At 42.7% G+C, this 27,625-nt stretch overlaps 1 protein-coding gene across 1 annotated transcript in view; it reads left to right on the top strand.

The window, feature by feature from the left end:
• The first annotated feature begins 3,836 nt into the window (after positions 1–3,836).
• LOC311131283 (zinc transporter 7-like) overlaps positions 3,837–27,625 on the top strand; it is a 29,108-nt gene continuing 5,319 nt past the window's right edge. Inside the window, exons 1-8 of the mRNA XM_084164174.1 lie at positions 3,837–4,000; positions 4,566–4,667; positions 5,156–5,269; positions 9,228–9,315; positions 9,973–10,105; positions 13,010–13,180; positions 13,950–13,997; positions 15,581–15,716. Coding sequence (XP_084020300.1) covers positions 3,921–4,000; positions 4,566–4,667; positions 5,156–5,269; positions 9,228–9,315; positions 9,973–10,105; positions 13,010–13,180; positions 13,950–13,997; positions 15,581–15,716 — 872 coding nt within the window. The 5' untranslated portion in view covers positions 3,837–3,920. The remainder of the gene's footprint in view (positions 4,001–4,565; positions 4,668–5,155; positions 5,270–9,227; positions 9,316–9,972; positions 10,106–13,009; positions 13,181–13,949; positions 13,998–15,580; positions 15,717–27,625) is intronic.

Raw genomic sequence — 27,625 nt, 5'->3', positions numbered from 1 at the left:
AGAGTCAAAGGATGCAGAAAGGGAGGAGAGGAGGGTTGAGGAGGCAGAATCAGGAGATTGGAGGGAGAAGGATTGAGCAGAGGGAAGAGATGATAGGATGGAAGAGGAGAGAGTAGTGGGAGAGAGAGAGCGAAGGTTGCGGCGGCGCATTACCATCTGTGTAGGGGCAGAGTGAGTAGTGTGGGAGGAGAGCGAGAGAGAAAAGGAAACAAAGTAGTGGTCGGAGACATGGAGGGGAGTTGCAGTGAGATTAGTATAAGAGCAGCATCTAGTAAAGATGAGGTCAAGCGTATTGCCTGCCTTGTGAGTAGGGGGGGACGGTGAGAGGGTGAGGTCAAAAGAGGAGAGGAGTGGAAAGAAGGAGGCAGAGAGAAATGAGTCAAATGTGGACATAGGGAGGTTGAAATCCCCCAAAACTGTGAGGGGTGAGCCATCCTCAGGAAAGGAACTTATCAAGGCGTCAAGCTCATTGATGAACTCTCCAAGGGAACCTGGAGGGCGATAGATGACAAGGATATTAAGCTTAAATGGGCTAGTGACTGTGACAGCATGGAATTCAAATGAGGAGATAGACAGATGGGTTAGGGGAAAAATTGAGAATGTCCACTTGGGAGAGATGAGGATTCCTGTGCCACCACCCCTCTGACCAGATGCTCTCGGGGTATGCGAGAACACATGGTCAGACGAGGAGAGAGCAGTAGGAGTAGCAGTGTTTTCAGTGGTAATCCATGTTTCCGTCAGCGCCAGGAAGTCGAGGGACTGGAGATTAGCATAGGCTGGGATGAAGTCAGCTTTGTTGGCAGCAGAACGGCAGTTCCAGAGGCTGCCTGAGACCTGGAACTCCAGGTGTGGGGTGCGTGCAGGGACCACCAGGTTAGAGAGGCAGCAGCCACGCGGTGTGGGGCGTTTGTGTAGCCTGTGCAGAGAGGAGAGAACAGGGATAGGCAGAGGCATAGTTGACAGGCTGTAGCAAATGGCTACAATAATGCAGAGGAGATCGGAATGAAATGAACTAAACATCTGGGAGAGTAGAGAGCAGGGCCTCCCTCACCAAAAACTTCTACCTCAGAAACTATAATTGTTTCACTGAACCACCCGAACAAAAACTCTACCAACTTCCACCTTTAGAAATCAGAATTGTTGTGAACCACAGCGGTTCAATGTTTAAAGGAATAGACTCAACCCACTTTATTCAGCTAGCTAACTATGACACCATAGCTAACTAGAATGCTAGCATCCAAAAACACACAGTTTAGCACCAACACTTGGTCACAACAAACCACCAATAGTGTGTTAACACACTAAGCAGATAATTTGTGTCCGTGTCTGTTGGCTAGCTAGCAATGGCCACTGTGTTGACCTTGTTTGAAGAACGGCTAGCTAGCTAGCTTCGTGCTACCCCCGGCACCGCCGAAAAACAATGCCAACCCACAGTAACTACCCACAACAGCCCACGATGCCTAGCTATGACGCCATAGCTAACTAGCATGCTAGCATCCAATAACACACAGTTTAGCACCAATACTTGGTTACAACAAACTACCAAGAGTGTGTTAACACACTAAACAGATAATTCATGTCCGTGTCTAGTTCCTTTCGTAACGCAGCAAAAATTAAACGTTGGCTAGCTTTTCCCATGATGTCAAGCAAAGAGGCACTGAGTTTGAAGGTAGGCCTTGAAATACATCCACAGGTACACCTCCAATTGACTCAAATGATGTCAATTAGCCTATCAGAAGCTTCTAAAGCCATGACATCATTTTCTGGAATTTTCCAAGCTGTTTAAAGGCACAGACAACTTAGTGTATGTAAACTTCTGACCCACTGGAATTGTGATACAGTGAATTATAAGTGAAATAATCTGTCTGTAAACAATTACTTGTGTCATGCATAAAGTAGATGTCCTAACCGACTTGCCAAAACTATAGTTTGTTAACAAGAAATGTGTGGAGTGGTTGAAAAACGAGTTTTAATGACTCCAACCTAAGTGTATGTAAACTTCAGACTTCAACTGTATGTAGCTTATCTAAGGTGTAATCATTTGTCCAACAGTTGCAAACGAGAGTTTCTATTGGACAAATTCAGGTATTTTTTAGCCCCGTTTCGTTTGCTTCCGTTTAAGAAACATTTTTCAACAGAATCGGCGGAATGAATACACCCCTGATCACGCATAAACAGAGTTCATGTTCATAGCAGCCACATTGTATTCATTGTAACCTCTATGCAATCTCCTCCTCTCACCTTTTCCCTTCTTTTGTGGACTTCAATGACCACGCGAAAAAACCTTTCCAAGCCAAACCATGACATAACCGCTACACACAGCCTACATCGTTGTCCCAATATTAGCTAAAGTAATGTCCTAGTCAACATAGCTAATAGAACTAATGCGTTAGTAAACCCGCTACAATCATGCAGTAACGTTACAGTGTATAGTCAGTAAGCAGTTAGACCAGCGGGCCCCGGTGGCAATAAATTAATAAAACCAAAACCTTACCTTGACTTGGAAGAGTTCCAGTGTTGTGTTGGATAGTCATAGCCAGCTAGCTAACATAGCATCCCTCTGTTTGAGTAACTAGACTAGCCAGCTGAATTTGCTAGCTAAGTAAGTGAAACTGAAAGTGAAATAAATGAGGAAATCTCTCTCTCTTGCTTCTCCTTCATTTTTGAAGAAAATAATTTGTTAAAAACTGTTAAACTATTATCTTTCTCTCTCTTTGAGTCAACTACTCACCACATTTGATGCATTGCAGTGCTAGCTAGCTGTAGCTTATGCTTTCAGTACTAGATTCATTCCCTGGTCCTTTGATTGGGTGGACAACATGTCAGTTCATGCTGCAAGAGCTCTGATAGGTTGGAGGATGTCCTCCGGAAGTTGTCATAATTACTGTGTAAGTCTACGGAAGGGGGTGAGAACCAAGAGCCTCCTAGGTTTTGTATTGAAAACAATGTACCAAGAGGAGGACGGAAGCTGGTTGTCCTTCGGCTACACAATGGTGCTACCCTACAGAGTAGTGTTGAGGCTACTGTAGACCTTCATTGCAAAACAGTCAGTTTTAATCAATTATTTGGTGACATGTGAATATATTTAGTATAGTTTTATCTAAAAAGGATAACTTTTTCAATGTTTTATCATTTTTATTTTAATGAAATTCACTGAGGAGGATGGTCCTCCCCTTCCTCCTCTGAGGAGCCTCCACTGGTTTAGACAGGGTCTCATCCACATCCATCATCTGTTTTCTTCCTTGCAGATAAGAGCTAACCCATTTTACGGCTAAATTGTTAAAGCCCATGGCTCTTAGTTTGATTAACAGAATCTCATGATCCACTGTATCAAACGCCTTTTGGAGATCTAACATAACCATACCACAACATTCCCTCCATCTACTTCCTTCCTGATGTGGTCAGTTAGATATAGTAGGCAAGTGTCGGTGGAATGGGATTTCCTAAAGCCAGATTGGAGTTCATATAGTAGGTTATGTAAGGAAATATAACTGTCAATCTGTTCGAACATAATATTTTCCATGACCTTCGATTAAATACACACGATTGAGACAGGCCGATGGGGATCCTAATGAAATACCAAATACAAATCTGATAGCGGGTTCTCAGCACATTGATGAGAACCCTGAGGGTCCTTAGGCCTCCGTTTGGGAACCCCAGAATATAGGATAGCCTACTGTATCCATACACCAACATATCTTCCATTGGCTTTATTTGAGAATCTGTCTGAAAACCACCTGTACCATAACTGTAGGCAGGCAGTACGGTCCCTATATGTATTTATTGTTTGGCAGCGCAAGCGCCCTCTATTGACCGGATGTATACCTAATCTCCTTGGCAGAGGGCTGAGTTGGTGGTTTCAGCACAAACCAGCAGTCTTTAGCTAGCTAGCTTGGCACAACCTGGGAGGGACTGCTAAAATGTTACCATTATCTATAAAAGACGATGAGTACAAGCCAGCCAAATTCAACCTCCTTGTCAAGATTTCAGGATGGTTCAGGTAAATAGTCTTTTTTAGGTCTTAATTAGCTTGTTAGCTATTTTGATTCTTTGCTCGCTGCTAGCTAGGTTAATTCAGATGTCTGAAAAATATGATGCCAACGATTATGCTGTAACTACCTAGCTAACGTTAGCTACCAAAAACAGCTTGCTAGGGGTAGTGGACCATCCACCTTGGTTGCTGACCAAATAGATACGTGTTAGTTAGTTACACATACAAACATATGGCTAGGTTAGATAGCCGGTTAGCTTCAGATGTAGGAATGTCTGGCCGGCAACACAGCTGGAAGTTTTACTTAGCTAGCCTAGGTAGGTTTGTATAGTATTCAATATTTGTTTGCGGTCAACATGCTTGTACAGGAAATTGATTGAATTTTGCACGTTTGACATAGGTAGCTAGCTACTTCTCATTCTTAAACTGGCAAACGAACACTACGCTCAACTGTTTTGATTAGCGTAAGCTAGCTAACGTTAGCTAGGTAACAGTTAGCTTGGTTGATAACTCGCACTAGCTTGCAGCCTTCATCAGCTGGGTTTCTAACTCCGTGACATTTCTTATTTTCCAGATCAATCCTATCTGATAAAACATCACGCAATTTGTTTTTCTTTCTCTGTCTGAATCTGTCCTTTGCTTTTGTGGAATTATCGTACGGCATATGGAATAACAGGTAACGTTAAGTTCCGTATCATTCGATGGGAAAAACCTAACACACGCAACTCTTATTTCAGGATGTGCCACGTATGTCTAAGCAGGCGTTGTACCAACAATGCCCGTTATTTGCACTGCCCCCATCTTTGGGAATGCACCACAAACTATATTATAACATTTAGTTAGACATGTTATTCCCTACTAGTTATGTGTATTGAAATGGATATCCAGCTTGATAGCGGTTTTTTATGCATGAATTTCTGCCAGGACTAACTATCTGCAACATGTGTTCAAATTGTTTCCTGGAACCAGCTGGTTATCTGTTTGGTCTCCCAGGCTAGGGTGAAGATGTCACTGTCATAAAACCCATGTGTTCCCATAGACGAGTAACTAGCTAGTTAGAACTAATATGTGCAATAATACATGTTTTATCAGCCATTACTTAGTCATTCATAAAAAAAGTATTTTTTTGTGTTTAGTCTAACTTTTTTGTGTGTGTGCTCCCAGTTTAGGTTTGATATCAGATTCCTTTCACATGTTCTTCGACTGTACTGCACTTTTAGCCGGACTTGCAGCCTCAGTGATCTCCAGGTGGAGGTCGAATGACTCATTCTCATATGGGTACGTATGCGATCAATGTAGACAGTAGCTTCACTTTTTGGGCCTTTGCTAGCAAAGTTCCGCTGTCTCCAAAACTGATAAGGTGTCTCTGCTAATGTTTACATTTGGAAGTTTGTGACCTCTTACCAAGCGTAAATGGTTACCTGTATTATTTTTGATCTTATGCCTTTATTGATATCCAGGGTTGCCAATTCTACTGGTGATCACTAAAGCTGCACCTTTAGTACACATTTGGATGTGTGTATTGCTACTAATGTAACAAAGGTGTTGCAGTTGTATGGAGCGAGTTCACTTCCAACAGCAATTGTATTTGAATTCTATAATTCTGAATTTGTATTAGGATATTTAATTTAATATTTTGGAATTTGTAATGCACAAATTGAGTCATTGAATACATAATTGAACTTGTATTTCATGATTTGATACTGAATTGAATGAATATTGCATTCAATTTAAATTGTATTGAATATTCAAATTCAATATTTATATATTCAGTATCAATATTGTAGATATTTAATTCATTGTCAGTGTATCAAGTTTACAAACTATAATTTAAAGTACAAAGTTTAATATATTAATTTGACCTCCATAAGAATATAGTTTAATAGCCCTGTCATAGCCTTTCCACTCCCTATTTAATTTAGCTGTTGTGACTGACTGGGTTTGAACCAGGTCTCCTGTATGTCACAAGACTGTGCCAATCCACTTAGCTAAAGCCCATGGGGAGGTGCTCAGGAAGCTAACACAAGTCTTCAAGTCTGCAGCAAGATTACTAAATAAAAAATAAAAAAAATTGGTCATTTAGCAGACGCTCTTATCCAGAGCGACTTACAGGAGCAATTAGGGTTAAGTGCCTTGCTCAAGGGCACATCGACAGATTTTTCACCTAGTCGGCTTGGGGATTAGAACCAGCGACCTTTCGGTTACTGGTACAACGCTCTTAACCACTAAGCTACCTGCCGACTAGGTGAAAAATCTGTCGATGTGGTTCATCGAGTGTGGTTCATCGAACCACCTTGGTCACATTTCACCCCCCTTTGACCTCCTACTCAGAGATCACTGCACCAAATAAAACTGACTGGGTTCGAAATCAGGCCTAAAATGTTCTGTGGCAAGAAGAAGGATCTGTGCACTCCATTTAATGAGTGCAACAGAGGTGGTTTGGTGATTCATGCATGTGATGAGCAACCTTGCCTGAGACCTGAAGGTTCTAACCCAGGTATCCTGTGTGCCAGGCAATGCAACTTTTCAGGTCTCAGACAAGTCACTCATCACGTGAGCGTTGTCACCGAACCACCTGCATTACACTTCACCCCCCTTTGACCTCCTTGAAGAGACCCATCCAAGTCACAGGACTAATGCCTAGGCTTTAGCTCAGCAGGCGAACAGTCTTAACAGTCACTCACATGTTACCCTTATAATGACAACCCTTGCTGGAGACTTAAAACTACACTATATATGCAAAAGTATGTGGACACCCCTTCATATTAGTGGATTCGGCTATTTCAGCCACACCCATTGATGACAGGTGTATAAAATCGAGCACACAGCCATGCAGTCTCCATAGACAAACATTGGCAGTAGAATGGCCTGACTGAAGAGCTCAGTGACTTTCAACGTGGCACCGTCATAGGATGCCACCTTTCCAACAAGTCAGTTTATAAAATTTCTGCCCTGCTAGAGCTGCCCCGGTCAACTATAAGTGCTGTTATTGTGAAGTGGAAACGTCTAGGAGCAACAACGGCTCAGCCGCGAAGTGGTAGGCGACATAAGCTCACACAATGGGACCGCTGGAGCGCGTAAAAATTGTCTGTCCTCTGTTGCAACACTCACTACTGAGTTCCAAACTGCCTCTGGAAGCAACGTCAGCACAATAACTGTTCGTCGGGAGCTTCATGAAATGGGTTTCCATGGCCGCACACAAGTCTACGATCACCATGTGCAATGCCAAGTGTCGGCTGGAGGGGTGTAAAGCTCGCCGCCATTGGACTCTGGAGCAGTGGAAACGCGTTCTCTGGAGTGATGAATCACGCTTTACCATCTAGCAGTCCAATTGAAAAATCTGGGTTTAATGGATGACAGGAGAATGTTACCTGCCCGAATGCATAGTGCCAACTATAACGTTTGGTGGAGGAGGAATAATGGTCTGGGGCTGTTTTTCATGGTTCGGGCTAGGCCCCTTAGTTCCAGTGAAGGGAAATCTTAAAGCTACAGCATACAATGACATTCTAGATGATTCTGTGCTGCCAACTTTATGGCAACAGTTTAGGGAAGGCCCTTTTCCTGTTTCAGCATGATAATGCCCCTGTGCACAAAGCGAGGTCCATACAGAAATGGTTTGTTGAGATCAGTGTGGAAGAACTTGACTGGCCTGCACAGAGCCCTGACCTCAACCCCATCGAAGACCTTTGGGATGAATTGGAACACCGACTGCGAGCCAGGCCTAATCCCCCAACATCAGTGCCCGTCCTCACTAATGCTCTTGTGGCTGAATGGAAGCAAGTCCCCGCACCAATGATCCAACATCTAGTGGAAAGCCTTCCCAGAAAAGGGTAGGCTGTTATAGCAGCAAATGGGGGGACCTGCTCCATATTAATGCCCATGATTTTGGAATTAGATGTTTGACGAGCAGGTGTCCACATGCTTTTGGTCATGTAGTGTATGTCTTCAGGTTGCTCATCACATAAGCATGTATAACCAAACCACACTCTTTTGATGAGTAACCTTGCTGGATCTTTAAGACTTGTATTAGTGTAGCAGATAGAGATCTGTGAAACTCACTCCTTAGACTGAAGTGTCTCCCCTTACGCAATTGAAAGCCTTTTTTCATAGCACAATGGGTTGGAATGCTTCAGGCGGGCGGTCACTTGTGTTTTTTTAGGCAGAAGTCCTGAGTTCGAGTCTCCGTATGAGCTGAATCAGGGAGGAACGGTACTCGCTAAGCAGGCAGCGTGACTTCCTTTACAATGGTTCTACTGGACTCTGATCTACAGTTGCGCTCAGGTCAACCACTGGAGTCGCTGTAGAGTGAGTTTGGGGGTGAATGTAGCAGATGGGGATCTGTGAAACTCACTCATCAGCCTGAAGTGTCGCCCCTTGTGCAATTTAAGGCCTTTTTCAGCAGTGCGGTGGGTTGGAACTCTTCAGGAGGGCAGTTACGTGTGTTTGTGAGGCAGAGGTCCTGAGTTCGAGTCTCTATGAGCTGAGTCAAGGGGGAGCGGTACTCGATAAGCAAGCAGCATATCGTCATTTACATGAACTTCCTGAACTTATCCCTATAGGCTTTAGCTAAGTGGGCAAACAGTCTTGTGACATGCAGGATACCTATTTTGAACCCAGTCAGTCACAATATTAAATAGGGAGCAGAAAGGCAACGTTTGTTTTATGACACAACGGTTATAACACTAGCGCCAAATTCGTAGGCAGAATATTAATTCAACATGCCACATTGGCTTCAGAATCCGCCAGAAGCTTCTGTTTACCATAGAGTTTAATTCTCTATGTTCTCATCCACCTTTCCTGGCTGGCAAAGTACCAGGATGTTGTCTCTGGTTTTGAATCTGAATTTAGAAATAAACTTTGATTAATTTGAAATGATAGTTTGTAAACTTGATAAACAATGAATGCAATATCTACCATATTGAAAGTGAATATATACATTTAGAATTTGAATATTCAATTACATTTAAATGACATTTTAAAACTCAATGCAATATTAATTAAATTCAGTTTCAAATCATGAAATACAAGTTCAATTTATGAATGAAATTACCGTATTTAATTTGTCCATTAGAAATTCAAAAATATTACATTCAAATTCAATATCCTAATACAAAATTATGGAATTCAAATACAATTTCTGTTGGCACTGAAATAGCTCCATACAGCTGTTTTTAAATCACATTGATTAGCCTCTATTGTTGACCTGTGTGTTCTGTACTTCCCTTTCTGTTTTCAGATACGTGAGGGCAGAGGTGTTGGCAGGGTTTGTGAATGGCCTGTTCCTCATCTTCACCGCCTTCTTCATTTTCTCAGAAGGCGTAGAGGTATGCCACAGAACACAATGGGTTTGATTAGGAGTATTTCACATAATAAAAACAACATTGATTTGAATGATTTTGAATTGATTTTGATAGGCCTAGTGCTTAGACAATATAAGACAATGTGATTCAACTGAAATCAACAATATTATCAACTTTTATTTAAGATGACCAATTCTGGGGCCTCCCGAGTGGCGCAGTGGTCTAAGGCACTAGAGATCCTGGTTCGAGTCCAGGCTCTGTCGCAGCCGGCCGCGACTGGGAGACCCATGGGGCGGCGCACAATTGGCCCGGCGTCGTCCAGGTTAGGGGAGGGTTTGGCCAGCAGGGATGTTCTTGTCCCATCGCGCACTAGCGACTCCTGTGGCGGCCCGGGCGCAGTGCACGCTGACACAGTTGCCAGGTGTACGGCGTTTCCTCCGACACATTGGTGCGGCTGGCTTCCGGGTTAAGCGGGCATTGTGTCAAGAAGCAGTGCGGTTCGGCTGGGTTGTGTTTCGTAGGACGCACGGCTCTCGAGTTGCAGCGATGGGACAAGACTGTAACTACCAATTGGATACCACGAAATTGGGGAGAAAAAGGGGTAAAAAATGTTTAATAAGATGACCAATTCTGAATAACGATGTTGATTTCACTGGGTTTGTCTCCTGCTGCATCTGACAGAGGGCTTTGGAGCCGCCACACGTGAATCACGATCGTCTGCTCCCCGTGTCCGTTGCTGGGCTGCTGGTCAACCTGGTGGGTATCTTTGTGTTCCAGCACGGGGGCCACGGCCACTCTCACGGAGGGGATGAAGGTAAGATCAGGCATCTCTCTCGCTCTCCCCGTAGTCACTTTACACATCTACCATATCACTCCATGTTTTCTTCAGTCTCTTGCAAGTGGTCACTCCACGCTTTCCTGATAAAGTCCCTGTACTTCTTCATTGAGCTTCTATGCTAATCTAAAAGCATATAGTATTGGGGTGGAGCCATGAGTTAACTCACCTCATCCACCCATCACTTGTGTCGCTTAAGGTTTATTTACTTGGTGGTCCCCCAAGTTGTTCTCTCAAATTCCCCCAGGCTCACTGCCTAACCCCTTTCCACTCTGAAGTCACTAGTCACTGTACCCTTTTCAAACACTCTAATATTAGCTTGCCTCATATATGGCGCGATACTAGCTTTGGCAGGAAATTTGAGTCGGACTACATGCACATGACTCAATGCTGCAGCACATGATATGCAGCTCAGTCAGCTGAGCTTCGCATCCAATCAGAGATGACAAACACTCCTCTGCAATGGCCGTTCATTTAGTTCACCATTCCGCAAACGTCATTGCTGCTGCTTGTGCTCACCTCCGCTCCACCGTCTGTGGTTCTGCTCATCTGTCTGTCAGGGGAGATTGACTCTACTCTACCTATAGTATGGCTTTGGTCAGGTTAATTAGCTATATATGCTCCCAACAACTGAATGGGTAAACCTAACCGTTAAGGTTTACCCATTAAATTGTTGGGAACATATAGTGTGCAACTTTCTTTCTTTTTAGAAAGTATACAGTACATTCGGAAAGTATTCAGACCCCTTCCCTTTTTCCACATTTTGTTACGTTACAGCCTTATTCTAAAATTGATTAAATAATAAAATGTTTCTCATAAATCTTCACACAATACCCAATAATGACAAAGCGAAAACAGGTTTTTAGGAATGTTTGCTAATTTATAAAAATAAATAAACATACCTTATTTACATATGTTTTCAGACCCTTTGCTATGAGACTTGAAATTGAGCTCAGGTGCATCCTGTTCCATTGATCATCCTTGATGTTTCTACAACTTGATTGGAGTCCACCTGTGGTAAATTCAATTGATTGGACATGATTTGGAAAGGCACACACCTGTCTATATAAGGTCCCACAGTTGACAGTGCACGTCAGCGCAAAAATCAAGCCATGAGGCTGAAGGAATTGTCCGTAGATTTCTGAGACAGGATTGTGTCGGGGCACAGATCTGGGGAAGGGTACCACAAAATGTCTGCAGCATTGAAGGTCCCCAAGAACATAGTGGCCTCCATCATTCTTAAATGGGAGAAGTTTGGAACCACCAAGACTCTTCCTAGAGCTGGCCGCCCGGCCAAACTGAGCAATCGGGGGAGAAGGGCCTTGGTCAGGTGACCAAGAACCCGATGGTAGAGTGGCCAGACGGAAGCCACTCCTCAGTAAAAGGCACATGACAGGCCGCTTTCAGTTTTCCAAAAGGCACCTAAAGACTCTCAGACCATGAGAAACAAGATTCTCTGGTCTGATGAAACCAAGATGGAACTCTTTGGCCTGAATGCCAAGCGTCACGTCTAGAGGAAACCTGGCACCATCCCTACGGTGAAGTATGGGGGTGGCAGCATCATGCTGTGGGGATGTTTTTCAGCGGCAGGGACTGGGAGACTAGTCAGGATTGAGGTAAAGATGGACGGAGCAAAGTACAGCGAGATCCTTGATGAAAACCTGCTCCAGATCACTCAGGACCTCAGACTGGGGCAAAGGTTCACCTTCCAACAGGACAACGACCCTAAGCACACAGCCAAGACAACGCAGGAGTGGCTTCGGAACATGTCTCTGAATGTCCTTGAGTGGCCCAGCCAGAGCCCAGACTTGAACCCGATCAAACATCTCTGGAGAGACCTGAAAATAGCTGTGCAACGGCGCTCCTCATCCAAGATGACAGTGCTTGAGAAGATCTGCAGAGAAGAATGGGAGAAACTCCCCAAATACAGGTGTGCCAAGCTTGTAGTGTCATACCCAAGAACACTCGAGGCTGTAATCGCTGCCAACGGTGCTTCAACAAAGTACTGAGTAAGGGACTGAATACTTACAGTGGGGGAAAAAAGTATTTAGTCAGCCATCAATTGTGCAAGTTCTCCCACTTAAAAAGATGAGAGAGGCCTGAAATTTTCATCATAGGTACACGTCAACTATGACAGACAAAATAAAAAATAAAAATCCAGTAAATCACATTGTAGGATTTTTAATGAATTTATTTGAAAATTATGGTGGAAAATAAGTATTTGGTCAATAACAAAAGTTTCTCAATACTTTGTTAAATACCCTTTGTTGGCAATGACACAGGTCAAACGTTTTCTGTAAGTCTTCACGAGGTTTTCACACACTGTTGCTGGAATTTTGGCCCATTCCTCCATGCAGATCTCCTCTAGAGCAGTGATGTTTTGGGGCTGTCGCTGGGCAACACGGACTTTCAACTCCCTCCAAAGATTTTCTATGGGGTTGAGATCTGGAGACTGGCTAAGCCACTCCAGGACCTTGAAATGCTTCTTACGAAGCCACTCCTAATAAATTTGCAAACAATTTTTGCTTTGTCATTATGGGGTATTGTGTGTAGATTTGATGAGGAAAAAAACAATTTAATCAATTTTAGAATAAGGCTGTAACGTAACAAAATGTGGGAAATGTCAAGGGGTCTTTCCGAATGCACTGTGCTTTCCCTTAGTCGGCACCTCTACAAACATTGTTGGGTGTGCGTCAGCTCATGCTTTTCACAGAACACATTCCTCAAGTAGGGAGCACCCCTAATAGAAGAGCCTAAACACCAAGACCAAATTATTTGTCATTCGCCTTTATGTTCAATAGAATGTCAACTAATAACATGAGTTCTCCTGACACATTCTTTTGTAGGTGTTGTTTCAGTAATCTGTGTTTACTGTCTTTGCAGGTCACGGCCACAGCCACTCTCTGTTCAATGGCAATACAGGTCATGGACACAGCCATGGGGGGCATGGGCACGAGTCCAAACATGGAGATGGGCACGAGCACAGCCATGGAGACGGGCATGGGCACAGCCACGGAGGGCACGGCCACTCCCACGAGGGCCCCCACTGCCATGGTGAGGCAACAACACTTTCTGAAAACAAAATGCCTGTAATGCAGTGTGTGAATTCTCTTGTTCCAGTTCTAGAATTGGTAGTTATTTCAGTGGGATCCAATGTTTTAAATCTTCATTTAGGTAAATACACAAAACAATTGAGGAGAGTGAATATGCAGTCTATATGATTTGCGGCAACCGACAACAATTTCCTAAAATTGTGTTTTTGCCACAATTGTTGGGGATTATTGAAGCCCATTTAAATTAGTTTTCTGCTTCTTAGTGTGTTGGCTTTATTTAGAGGTCCAATCCCAAATTAATTCCTACCTGGGTCTTTGTTGATGCCTCCTTTTTAAAGCTCTGCACACACTGAATTAGTCGGGCAAAAGTGCAAAATTCCACCTGGCCTACAACACTAGGTGGCGCTATTGCCACATTGCTGATGCCTACAAAATCTTGTCAACTCAACAAGTGGGACTCAACGATGTAGCAGCAAGGGATTTGTTTATTAGGCCTGAATGTTCACTGTATGCAATTCTTGACTGTTCACTCACTGTCTATCGCTATACACACAATTTAGTCTTTGCTAGAACTTAATGTGTGAGCTGGAACTTTAAGCATATGTGGCAGCACTTCACTCACCTTTCATTGTGTCCCAGCAGAAGTCTCGCTGAACCGATGCAGGCAGTTGAAATGCTGTTGTAAATCTAATTTGTGGTTTGCCCTGTTTTCTATAGTCAATACTAATTGTCTGCTGTATTTAATTAATGCTTGTATTTATTTATTCCAGATGAACTGCACATGCCAGGGAAGGGCTCCAGCAAACAGATTTTGCAAGGTACTGAACATTGAAATGACTTGGCTAATTTGATGCAGCTTTTTTACTTTGTTCACCTGTTGTATGTGCACAGAAACTGTTTTGATCTTCTTAAAAATACCTAAAATATTTGCTCAAGTCAGACCTGGTACACAGCCACCTCCGTAATGGCCGATTTAATGTTGTATGTGAGATTGTAGTTATACATTTTCATCCAGTTCAAGGGAAGAATACTGTATGTATTTTAACTCTGCTTTTTATGCATAGATGTTAGGGTAAGGTTGCCTTGACATAGTATACATCATGTAGGCCTATCTGTTTTGATTGTATTTCTAACATCTCAGCCAGAACATTTGAAATGGTGTGAGATTTTAAGGTTCTGGTCACTTGGTGGGGAAAAGTCAAGGCACTATTACATCTGAGAAAAAGTCCAGGAGCACTGTCACTTTAAACTGCTTTGTCCAGGCTTCTGTGGGACTGGGCTGAAAGAAAGGAGAAAGTAGTTTGTCCCTTTCACACTGCACAATGAAGAGTGCGAGGGAGAGAATGGGCCCTTTGGGAGGCCTACTCAGGGGAAACACTGGGCCCACACAGAAGTTGGGTTGGCGTAGGGGGCTCTGGAGAACAGAGGGGAAGGGGGAGGTGACAGTGCAAAAGGTGACTTAACCCCTGTCCCTGTTTGGCCGTTGGTTGAGGACCTTTCCTCTGCTTTGGGTTGAATTGTTATGAAGCTAGAACCCAAGAGGTTGGTTGATATCTCGTTCTCAAGCTTAGTGTTTTCCATTCACAAAGTGCAGGGTAATTTTTGGCATGGAACGACGTCTTCGTCTACATTCCTTTTCAAATCCACAGTTTTCCACCTAAAACCCTGCCACATCCAAGGTCATATGTCACTGTATTATTATGCATCCTGCACAATCGCAGTGCTAGATTGGATTTAAGAGAATGCCCCAAATCAAAATTATAGGTTATAGGCACAGTAGCAAATTATAATTTTTCATTGATGTGCCCCTTTAAATACCTGGTAAATGCTTTTTTTGTGCAGCAATGAATGTGTTAGCCTATATCTCAACTTCCGAAGGCTAACCTCCGCCAAACTCCAAAAAGGAATTCCATTCATGTCGCCTTTCAATTGAACTGAATATCAAGACTGTCGAGTAGGGAAAATGGAGTTGTAAAAAATGGTCATTGACTACTTTCATTAAATGTTCTGATACTGTATCTAGCTTGGCCTTGAAGTCATGGCCTTGAACATTAAATAATAATATATTTATTTACTTTATTTAACTAGGCAAGTCAGTTAAGAACAAATTCTTATTTACAATGACAGCCTACACCGGCCAAACCCGGACGACGCTGGGCCAATTGTGCGCCGCCCTATGGGACTCCCAATCACGGCCGGTTGTGATACAGCCTGGAAACGAACCAGGGGGTCTGTAGTGACGCCTCAAGCACTGAGATGCAGTGCCTTAGACCACTGCACCTCTCGGGATATATATTGAATGGATGACTTTTAAAAACTTCTGCCCTGTATTGGCTGGGGATGAATTATTTGTAGAGAAGGATGATATTAAATACTTAAGACAACCCATGTTGTTTTACAGGGGTGTTTTTACATATCGTAGCTGACACTCTGGGCAGTGTAGGAGTGATCATCTCAGCCATCCTGATGCAGAAGTATGACCTGATGATCGCTGACCCCATCTGCTCCATGTGCATCTCCATTCTCATCGGAGTAAGGTGAGTTGACCTTACACAGTAGTCCAATTCCAAACAGGTCACACACTCATTTTACAAATATTCCCATAAGAGAGAAACTTGAAGGCCATCGTCACACTGCTGCAGGAATGTACCACACACACTCAGGGCTAGATTTACTGTCGTTTTCACCTGTACAGTTTGGAACCGTTATGGAATAAAATCCCTTAAGTAAACATTTTAGGCAATATTACCTTTCTTTGTTTGATTTTTGCACTGGTGCAAACACTTCCTTAAAACACACCCCAATAGTTGTGATTTTGACCTCATAAGTGTAGTTCACTTTGATTTCGCCTTGCCATCGTAACCACAGAGAACTCCAGAGCAATTTCACAAGAATCCCCATCCATTGAATGCTCCACATGTAGGGCTGAACCCAGGGAATATTGCACACTGGCTTCTCCCATGATGTTGAATATTGGTATTCTGCTATTCAGCTAAATGTCTTTAGTGGTGGGTCAGTCTCCACCGTAGACTCACTTCTCCTGGTGCTGCAGAACCAGATGAAACGACAGAGAAGGCAAGCATCCATTCGGGCATGTTGTCTCACCACTTCAAACTGGCCACTGTTCATCTTTCTCAAACGCTACCACCACCACTGTAAAGTGCAGAATTACAGGACTCATACAGTGGGGTGGAGTCTTTGTGGCTCCCAGAACATATGGTATCCCAGAAATCATGCTCTGTCCTGCTTTGTAGCATTCTTCAAACATTTACTGCCAAGTAGACTTTTTTTATGCAGTGTAAGATTCATGCTCTCCCTCTGTACACTAAATAATGTCCAGCATTGATTGGGATGTTCCGTGTAGCATATATCAGACTTAGGGTGCTGAAGTCAATATGACTCGCGATTTACATCAGGCTTCAGGAAGTTTTAGCAACCAGTCAATTAAACTGGTTTCTTCATTAGGGATGAAGACCAACCGAGCCAACTTCAGCAGACAGAACTAGTCACACTTGCAATAGAGAGCCAGTCAGCCCAACAGACAGAATGGGAGGGCCCAGAATTGTTCCTTGACCACTTGGCCATTCCCAGTAGATAGGTGCTGTAGCCCAACTTTTACACAGCGTGTGACCCTACGAGAAGCGAGAGGTGACATTTTGGCATCTAAATAATAGATTTTGCTTTTCAGATTTTGTGATAGATGGACCTGCAAAACTGCTGAAATCCAGAGGGTCTTGAATGAGTCTTGAGACCCAGAAAAGAGGCATTACTTCTTAGTGGCTCTCCTGCTCATGTTTTTCTCAATTCTTCACTTCTGTCCTTGGTGTGCCACTGTCCTCTGTTAAAATGGTACAGTAGGGACAAAGCGGTTGGGGAGAGGGCCCCATTATGCAAATGAAAACTCAGTGAGTAAAGCCTCTCTGGTAGACTTGTTCTCAATCTCTGTGTTTCAGCCTTTTCTTTCTTCCTCTGGAATGTGGTCGTGATCTGTGACTGTTCCGTTAAATATGTGTGAACAAAGCCATCCTTTAGTGTGGATTTCTCCCCCTTTTCTTGAGCTGCCTGAGTGGGGTTTTGTGTCATTGAGACTTAAGCCGGAGCATTTTCCCTCTCGTTTTTCTTGATAGCCATCTGTGAAAGGCAAAGAAATGAACAAACACATCCACCTAGGCTTATTCTACAGCATGTTGCATTCCTTCTTGGAACAGGCCGAGGCTCGTAAAGGACCCATCTCAATACAGGTGCGATATGGAACAAGTGAGGGAAGAATGAAGAGGGGGAGGAGCAATTAAATAGCACATCAAATAATGAGAAGCAGATGTAAGCCCCAAAATAAGAAGAGAAAAACATACAATTAACCTCCAACGTTGTAAAAGCACCTAATCTGCAGCTGGTATTTGGCTTATTTTCAGAATGTTTGAACTTGTTTTTGTTAAACGGCTGGTTGGGAAGAAATGGAGAGCGAGAGAGTAGTCAAACAGGGATTTGAAAACATTTCCCCTATGTGGTCATTTTGTTGGAGCCCCACCCAGATGGTTGTGCGGGTTCGGAGATTAATTTCCACGGGCCTTGATGCGTGTTGTGTTTTGGCGTGAATATTTGTTTTTGTTTTGAGTGTAATCACCTTCCTGTTAGTTTAAGTTCCGTGTGGAGTTATTTTGGGGCCTCGTATTGTGATATCTTGATCAAACTTTTAGCACTGGAAAGAGTGCCGGATTAATTCCAGAAGAACTCAAAATGAAAGATTTGTGTAATTACTTGAAGTATGTTCCCCACCGTTCTTTACGCCAAGGAATGGAATGGCCATCATACATTGTGGGATTCAAGATTCATACAATATTGGCCTACAGATATCATTTACTATTTGGTTACCCAGTGAAATGGACTGTAGTTCTCTCTCTGTTATTGGACCGGCAGAAGGACAGTGGGTTGTTTGGAGAAATGGAAGTCAGTGTGTGCTCCCTTCCCTGAACCTCAGCTGGTTGATGACCATGTTTTATTTTATTTAGCTGACATTGACCACATTTGGAGGCTGGAGGACTGTTAAGGGGAGGGGGGCAGCTTTCCCATCCTCCCTGAACAGCCATACTTGGAAGAACCCTTTGCAGCTTGCAAAAACAGTACAGGACCAAGCACAGACCCCTTGCTGCATCCACACACACGTGTGTGTTTGCTTTGTGCCGTCCCAGTGTGTTTCTTTGTGTGCCTCGGTCAAGGCCTGGTGGCTGCTGGCCTCGCACCAAAGGGGGAATATCTGGGCTGGCTGAAGACAGATGGAATTGTCTGCGCAGCCTGTGATTAGTGAGTGGAGAGTGGTGGTTAGAGGCCCCTCCGGGCCCCTTGGCTCTCTCTGTGGGGCTGTGGGTTAGCTGGGGCATCATGTGGGACCCTGCTGCTGGGTTCAAGAGCCAGGCTGAGGCTCCTTTCTTCCTGCTGGAGGAAAAGGAGCCAAATGCTGGGTAATGACTCCCAGGTGAAAGCCTGGAAACCAGATAAGGTAGGCGTGAATAAATTAGGACACGCTATGTAAATACGAGCACTAATCAAGGCCTTTGGGGACGGTGATTTGTCTCACTGAAATTAGGATAACTATTGGAATGATATTAAAGAGACGACAGTGCTAAGAAGAATTGGCTTTAGTGTGACAACTCATTGTCACAGATGTTTGAACAGTACATACCCAGGTGCCATACAAAAGTAAATTGATTACATAGAACGGGTGAGTGCTATACGTTAACTTGAATGGGGTTTATTTTGACCCAATTATTGAAGGCTTGAAGTTAAACAATTTTTTAAATAATTTATCACTTCCGTCCCCCTTCCAACCTCATACATAATTAGTCAAACAAAGGGTGCTCTTACCTTTGACCTCTTACATCATTCCCTTGAGGTTTTCCCTTTCATGAACTGGACTTGGCATAAGAGCCATTGTTTTGGCTGGTAGTGAATGTGACGTTTCAGGCCGGGGCACGAGGTCAGGTAATGGCCAAGGGTGATGTGGAACCCTTCCTCCACATAACCACTGTGAAAGCCCTCCCCTTTCTGACGGTCGCATAGGGCCTTGTGTTTTCATTGTTCCTTCTCTTTAATGCTGTCACGTTTTCTTGAGTTGAGGAGACAGAAAGAGTTGAAAGACAGAAAAAGGCAGAAAGAGTTGAGGGGAGACACTACTTTTGTCAATCCTTGACAATAACCAGGTTTCCATCCAACTATTTCATGCGGATGAATTACCTGACGCATAAAAAAATGTCACGACAGGGCTGATGGAAACGGGACATATCGGTACCATTTCATAAATGTCGACACACCATTTGTTCGTTCGACATGGTGGGATCTTCGTGTCGGTAAAATAAATTATGCAAGAAATGGTGGTGGAAACACATTTTATGAGCAAATGTTGATCTAATAACCATCATATCGAAGTAAACTTGGAGTCACGCAATATGTCACATTGTGGTTAAGTGCATGGTGATCATGCAAATTTCCAATAGGTTAAATATCGAGGGTAGGCTATTATTTGATTGCTAGTGACATGATGATCGGTGCTTGGCTGCCAATTATAAAATAAAATAATCTTTCTCTTATCCATATCTCATCATATAACCTGTCCACTTGATCAGCAAACTTGTCGAGAGAGCATGCGTCAAAACCAGATTGGGAAAATGTGCTATTATCGCAACAGTTTGATAAAACCATTGGTAGAGTTGAAAATGCGATGGAAACCCATTTAACGCAGATTGTTTTTATTCGGTACATGGGAAAGTATTTTATTTTTATGTGCACTATGTCATCACGCACAGCCTTTTATCCACAACAAGTTGGATAGAAACACCCCTCTGGTGGGAAATGCTCCATGTTTTTATGCAGATTTTTTGAATATTCGCATGTAAATCGCCAATTGGATGGAAACCTAGCTAATGATCAGTTTCATTCATTTTATTACATAATTGTCATTTTAAAAATGTAGAGTAGTTTCTGCCTCCCCTTTCTACTAAAACCACACCGTTTGTTTAATGTAACCATCCTAGTGTAGCTGACAGTAATAATAGGTTTTTCATGCTCCTTTCAATCAGAGGGACTTCTGAGGGTCTTAGTTGTGGGGAGGAGATTTCACCAGCATGTCATGCTTAACCCACATGTCCTACATTTGCCATCGGCTCTCCATTTAATAACAGCTTTACATGTTCTTTTGAATTGTTATCTCACCTCTTTTCAGTGGCTTGGGTCAGTATCATGTTCAAGGCCATGCGTCTGAGATCATTTATGTATCCATCTTGCCTTTAAAGAAAAACGTTTTTCTAACTTCTCAGCCCACGTTATCCATGGCAGGTCTGTGTCACTTTTTTAGATGTTCTCAAGATGAACATATGATTCCATTCAGAATGCATGGATGTAGGCTTAATTTTCTTCTGGTGGAGCTTCCCTAGTTTTGCTTCATTGTTCAACTCCAAGACGGTTTGCTCCAAGGCTGTGAAGAATGTGGTTCTGACTCACTCTCTTTACGACTCGGGGAATTCCAGAACAATGTAGACACTTTGGCAGCCCCTCATTGGAAGAGCTTTTTGTGGTGGTGCTTTTTTTCCCCGTTGGGAAGAAACAGGATTTGCTTCAATCTCATCATGCATTGTCAGTATGAGTCAAATGTAGCCTACTGTTAGTGTATTGTCTGCATGGTGAGTGAGATGTTCTGACTTTTTTGGGAGTAAAACTCCCTTGTGACTGTTCTTGCTACTGTTATTGAATGACCGCTTATGTCGGTAATACTTAGTGGTTGATTATTATTGTGTGGCTTGCTAAAGATCCTGTGCTTGTTAGACGTCCGCTAATTGGTGAAAAAACTTTTTTGTGAATTGGTTTCCAAAACGCCAATCCCAGGGATGTTACACATTGGAGCTTTGAGTCTTGGTTAAAAGCTCAAATCAGGGGTGTCGAACTCATTCCATGGAGGGCCTAGTGTCTGCTGGGTTTTGGTTTTTCCCTTTCAATTAAGACCTAGACAACCAGGTGAGGGGGGAGTTCCTTACCAATTAGTGACCTTAATTCATCAATCAAGTACAAGGGAGGAGAGAAAGCCCGCAGACACTCGGCCCTCCGTGGAATGATTTTGACACGTGCTCTATATTCATTATTAATATGTTATGAATTTATTGCTATTATGATTAAGTTTATATATGTGGCCCACTGTGGTGACTGAGTCAGTGAGATTGCCTCTAGTCAGCTACACAGGAAGGCTGGGAACAATAGCATGATGTCAGAGTAGGGCAATCCCCTGATGCTGGGAAATTTCCTGTTTTCAGACTATTGTCCAGAGCACTGGCAAACATGGAGGTCGCTGAGTAGGTCATAAATAATGTAACTTCACATTAACATTTTAGCAGAAGCTTAAAGCTAGAATCATTAATTGAAACGATAACAAAACGCTCACCCCGCCTCTGTTTTGGTAAAAAGCTGAGGGATGGTCCTGGAGAAATGCAACCACTCTCAAATGTATAGACAGCTATGGATGCAAGGACTGACCATCCAAATTATAGTTTTAACCATGTTTTGAGGGTATAGAGTGTTTTGTTTACTTTTACATTGTTTACAAACATTGGAGTAAAACAAACTTATATTTTGGGTTCTGAAGGTTACACCAGTTGAACTAAGCTGGCTTCCATCAGTGTCATTGTCTGCATCATTTCCAATTCCCCATATATTTATGGGGGGTGTATATATACAGTACCAGTCAAAAGTTTGGACATACCTACTCATTCCAGGGTTTTTCTTTATTTTTACTATTGTAGAATAATAGTGAAGACAACAAAACTATGAAATAACACATATGGAATGATGTAGTAACCAAAAGAGATTCTTTAAATAGCCACCCTTTTGCCTTGAGGACAGCTTTGTACACTCTTGGCATTCTCTCAACCAGCTTCATGAGGTGGTCACCTGGAATGCATTTCAATTAACAGGTATGCCTTGTTAAAAGTTCATTTGTGGAAGTTCTTTCCTTCTTAATGCGTTTGAGCCAATCAGGTGTGTTGTGACAAGGTGGGGGGGGGTTTACAGAAAATAGCCCTATTTGGTAAAAGACCAAGTCCATATTATGGCAAGAACAGCTCAAATAAGCAAAGACAAATTACAGTCCATCATTACTTTAAGACATGAAGGTCAGTCAATACGGAACATTTCAAGAACTTTGAGTGCAGTCGCAAAAACCATCAAGCGCTTTGATTAAACTGGCTCTCATGAGAACCGCGACAGGAATGGAAGACCCAGAGTTAACTCTGCTGCAGAGGATAAGTTCATTAGAGTTACCAGCCTCGGAAATTGCAGCCAAAATAAATGCTTCAGAGTTCAAGTAACACAGACATCTCAAAATCAACTGTTCAGAGGGGACTGTGTGAATCAGGCCTTCATGGTTGAATTTTTTATTTTATTTTTTGTCATTTAGCAGACACTCTTATCCAGAGCGACTTACGGGAGCAATTAGGGTTAAGTGCCTTGCTCAAGGGCACATCGACAGATTTTTCACCTAGTCGGCTCGGGGATTAGAACCAGCGACCTTTCGGTTACTGGCACTACGCTCTTAACCACTAAGCTACCTGCCGCCCTGCAAAGAAACCATTACTAAAGGACACCAATAAGAAGAAGAGACCTGCTTGGACCAAGAAACATGAGCAATGGACATTAGACCAGTGGAAATGTGTCCTTTGGTCTGGATTCCAAATTGAAAATTTTTGTTTCCAACCGCCGTGTCTTTGTGAGACGCAGTGTGGGTGAACGGATGATCTCTGCATGTGTATTTCCCACCGTAAAGCATGGAGGAGGAGGTGTTATGGTGTGGGGATGCTTTGCTGGTGACACTGTCAGTGATTTTATTTAGAATTCAAGGCACACTTAACCAGCATGGCTACCACAGCATTCTACAGCGATACGCCATCCCATCTGGTTTGGGCTTAGTGGGACTATCATTTGTTTTTCAACAGGACAATGACCCAACACACCTCCAGGCTGTGTAAGGGCTATTTTACCAAGAAGGAGAGTGATGGAGTGCTGCATCAGATGACCCGCATCCAAAATCCTCCGACCTCAACCAAATTTGAGATGGTTTGGGATGAGTCGGACCGCAGAGTGAAGGAAAAGCAGCCAACAAGTGCTCAGCATATGTGGGAACAATTTCAAGACTGTTGGAAAAGCATTCCAGGTGAAGCTGGTTGAGAGAATGCAGAGTGTGCAAAGCTGTCATCAAGGCAAAGGGTGGCTATTTGAAGAAACTCAAATATAAAATATATATATTTGTTTAACACTTTTTTGGTTACTACATCATTCCATATGTGTTATTTCATAGTTTTGATGTCTTCACTATTCTACAATGTAGAAAATGGTAAGAATAAAGAAAAACCCTTGAATGAGTAGGTGTGTCCAAACCCTTGACTGGTAGTGTATGTATATATATATATATTTATTAGGGGTGTAACGATCCATCTACTACATCGATGTATTGATTTATATTCCTATGATCCAACTACATCGATCTGTGCTCGGCGAGTTGGCCTTTTGGACAACATATATCGATCTAACATCGTTTTAAAATGTAATAAATCGATTGTATCGATACTAGGAAATAACCCATTGGATTTAAGCACGTCAGACTTTATATGGATGTTTTTTCTTAGCACTTTTAATGATAAAGGCTTTAAACATTACTCGATTCAGTCTGCCTATCCGTGACGTCATCGCGCCAGCAGCAGCGCAAAGGCGCCAAGACAACAAAGCATAGCATGGCGGATGACAGAGGAGAAGCCGACGAGCGAGAAATTATCAAGCCACCATTGCGGTCCTTACAAGAAACAGGAATCTAGGAAACTTCACCTGCACTGTCCAGTATCCAGGTATTTATTTCAGTCACACTGGTTGAATTTTTGGCTAAAAGGTTACTGAATCGATTTCAAGTCACTGAATCGTTTCGGATCGTATCGTTCTAAATGAACCAATATCGTCCTTGAATCGTATCGACAACCACGAATCGTGATACAAATCGAATCGTTGTTAAAACGAATCGTTACACCCCTAATATATATATATATATATATATGTGTATGTATATATATATGTGTATGTATGTGTGTGTGTGTGTGTGTGTGTGTGTGTGTGTGTACATATATATATATATATATATATATATATATATATATATATATATATATATATATATATATATATATATATATATATATATGTGTATATGTATATATATGTATATATATATATATATGTATATGTGTGTTTGTTTGTTCGTTCTAACCCTACCACCCCTCCCCTAATTGGAGTAAACTAATGGACAACAACACTTAGGCTTATACGTGCTATATAAATGTTACGGGCACAGTATATTTTACAATAGTTATCTTTTGTTTGTTTTTAGTTCCATCCTTCAGCTACCAGTTGGTTTTTGATTCAATGCAACTTGTGTTACAACAGAGTTTACTGGCCAGAAGTGCTGAGCAGTCAGGTAATGGATGTATCACTAAAAGGCTCCTCATTCGGCTACTGTTAATGTCTGGTTGGAACAAATAAAAGGTTCTCTAATTGCTGCCCATACCTTCGTAATCGTAACTAGTCAACTGGGGAAGAGGAAGTCACTTGCATTTCACAAGATGCCTTTCTTCTTTATAACCAAATATTTTTAACCCTTGGCCTACAATTTCAGCGGCCCACTGAAATCTAATTAACATAATAAAAGAATCCCCATCAAAATCTGTCCTATATCTGAGAAATAGAAGAAAAATCAGTAAACTATTTTTTATTTTACATGAATTTATCCCCTTTTTAGTTTAGTGCCTAAAATATCTCCATATACAGTCGTGGTCAAAAGTTTGAGAATGACAAGTATTGGTCTTCAAAGTTTGCTGCGTCAGTGTTTTTAGATATTTTTGTCAGATGTTACTATGGTATACTGAAGTATAATTACAAGCATTCCATAAGTGTCAAAGGCTTTTATTGACAATTACATGAAGTATATGCAAAGAGTCAATATTTGCAGTGTTGACCCTTCTTTTTCAAGACCTCTGCAATCCACCCTGGCATGCTGTCAATTAACTTCTGGGCCACATCCTGACTGATGGCAGCCCATTCTTGCATAATCAATGCTTTGAGTTTGTCAGAATTTGTGGGTTTTTGTTTGTCCACCCGCCTCTTGAGGATCGACCACAAGTTCTCAATGGGATTAAGGTCTGGGGAGTTTCCTGGCCATGGACCCAAAATATCGATGTTTTGTTCGCCGAGCCACTTAGTTATCACTTTTGCCTTAAGGCAAGGTGCTCCATCATGCTGGAAAAGGCAAGAACAAACTGTTCTTGGATGGTTGGGAGAAGTTGCTCTCGGAGGATGTGTTGGTACCATTCTTTATTCATGGCTGTGTTCTTAGGCAAAATTGTGAGTGAGCCCACTCCCTTGGCTAAGAAGCAACCCCACACATGAATGGTCTCAGGATGCTCTACTGTTGGCATGACACAGGACTGATGGTAGTGCTCACCTTGTCTTCTCCGGACAAGCTTTTTTCCGGATGCCCCAAACAATCGGAAAGGGGATTCATCAGAGAAAATGACTTTACCCCAGTCCTCAGCAGTCCAATCCCTGTACCTTTTGCAGAATATCAGTCTGTCCCTGATGTTTTTCCTGGAGAGAAGTGGCTTCCTCGCTGCCCTTCTTGACACCAGGCCATCCTCCAAAAGTATTCGCCTCACTGTGCGTGCAGATGCACTCACACCTGCCTGCTGCCATTCCTGAGCAAGCTCTGCACTGGTGGTGCCCATGGTAACCATGCTTAACAGAGGAAGAACAATGATTTCAAGCACCACCCTACTTTTAAAGCTTCCAGTCTGTTATTCTAACTCAATCAGCATGACAGAGTGATCTCCAGCCTTGTCCTCGTCAACACTCTCGCCTGTGTTAACGAGAGAATCACTGACATGATGTCAGCTGGTCCGTTTGTGGCAGGGCTGAAATGCAGTGGAAATGTTTTTTGGGGGGTTAAGTTCATTTTCATGGCAAAGAGGGACTTTGCAATTAATTGCAATTCATCTGATCACTCTTCATAACATTCTGGAGTATATGCAAATTGCCATCATAAAAACTGAGGCAGCAGACATTGTGAAAATTAATATTTGTGTCGTTCTCAACTTTTGACCACGACTGTATACTTCCATAAAAAAAATTTAAACGGGTACCAGGGACTTTCAGACTAGTTTTGTGAGGCTTGTGGGCGTCCTAGGACGCTACAGACGTTTTCTTGAGAAGACCGATTTTTGGGATGTCTCATGGTCTGACAAACACCGCTCTAGCTCTGCCACCTTTTACTGCAGATGCAGAAGGGCGATATCAGTGGATTGAGAAGCAGCCCATGCAAAAAATCATATTTCTTATCTTAAAGAACAGACCGATGTAAACAAATAACGCTTCCCCATTTGATATGTTTATTTAGCTTCAATTCAAAGACTGTTTTGAGAAAATTGTTGTAATTTACCAAGTTATTACAAAATGACAGTCAAAACAAAAAGGTCATGGCTGTTATGATGACATGAATTACACAATTATTGTTCTACATCAGTTTGGCTGCTGACTAGTGCAGTAGAAGTAAATAAGGAGTTGGTGTGTGACTTTACATTTCCTCAAAGGTTCTCTTTTCCGGTCAGCCATAATCAAATGTTTGATTTCATAATAACATGTTGGGTAGGGGGACGTTAGCTACATTTCGACCGGACCCATAAGACTAAAAGGCAAAGCTGAAGAATGTACAGTAGCCTATATGCTGATAAGCTAGTTAGTGTAGTGTACTGCTAGTGTGTGGTGTGTAGTACAAGGAAGACTGTAGACGTGGAGGAAGAGCAAAGGGAAAGTTTTGCCCTCGTTGACATTGACCGAGTGGAGCTTCTGGTGGGGTGTAGGGGATTCAGGGATAATGACGGGGAGAAGAGGGAGGGGTGAGTGGGGTTTTGGGGACAGGGAAAGCCGCCAAAACCTCTAATGGCTCACATATGCTGTGGTGGTCGGCCTTGTGGCTTTGGTATACGGGTCTGGCGGAACATGCCATGACATTTTTTAAACTGTGGCCGTGAGATGGTTGCCAGGAGACAAAAGGAAGGAGCAAGAGTGGCTGGCGTGGCACTGTCCAGCCTCATGAAGTCATTGTTCAGCCTCATGAAGTCATTGTTCAACTATGCTAGTAGTTTCGGCTGCAGTGCAGTTCTCCTGCTCTCTGAAAGCAGCTTCTGTGACTTCCAACTCTGCAGGGTATGGTTAGGTGATTTGAATTGATGGCAAAACCTACCTCTTTGACCTAGGGCTGACATTTTGAGGAATTCCAGACAATCCTCATTGACAAAGAGACTGGCCTTTCTGCAATCTCAACGTTAAATATGCCTAGGATTTTGTTGGAAATAACATGTGGAGCCTCAAATAG

Source organism: Coregonus lavaretus (assembly GCF_964263955.1).
Source record: "Coregonus lavaretus genome assembly, chromosome: 6".
Classification (NCBI taxonomy): domain Eukaryota; kingdom Metazoa; phylum Chordata; class Actinopteri; order Salmoniformes; family Salmonidae; genus Coregonus; species Coregonus lavaretus.
This window is presented reverse-complemented; position numbering and strand designations above follow the sequence as displayed.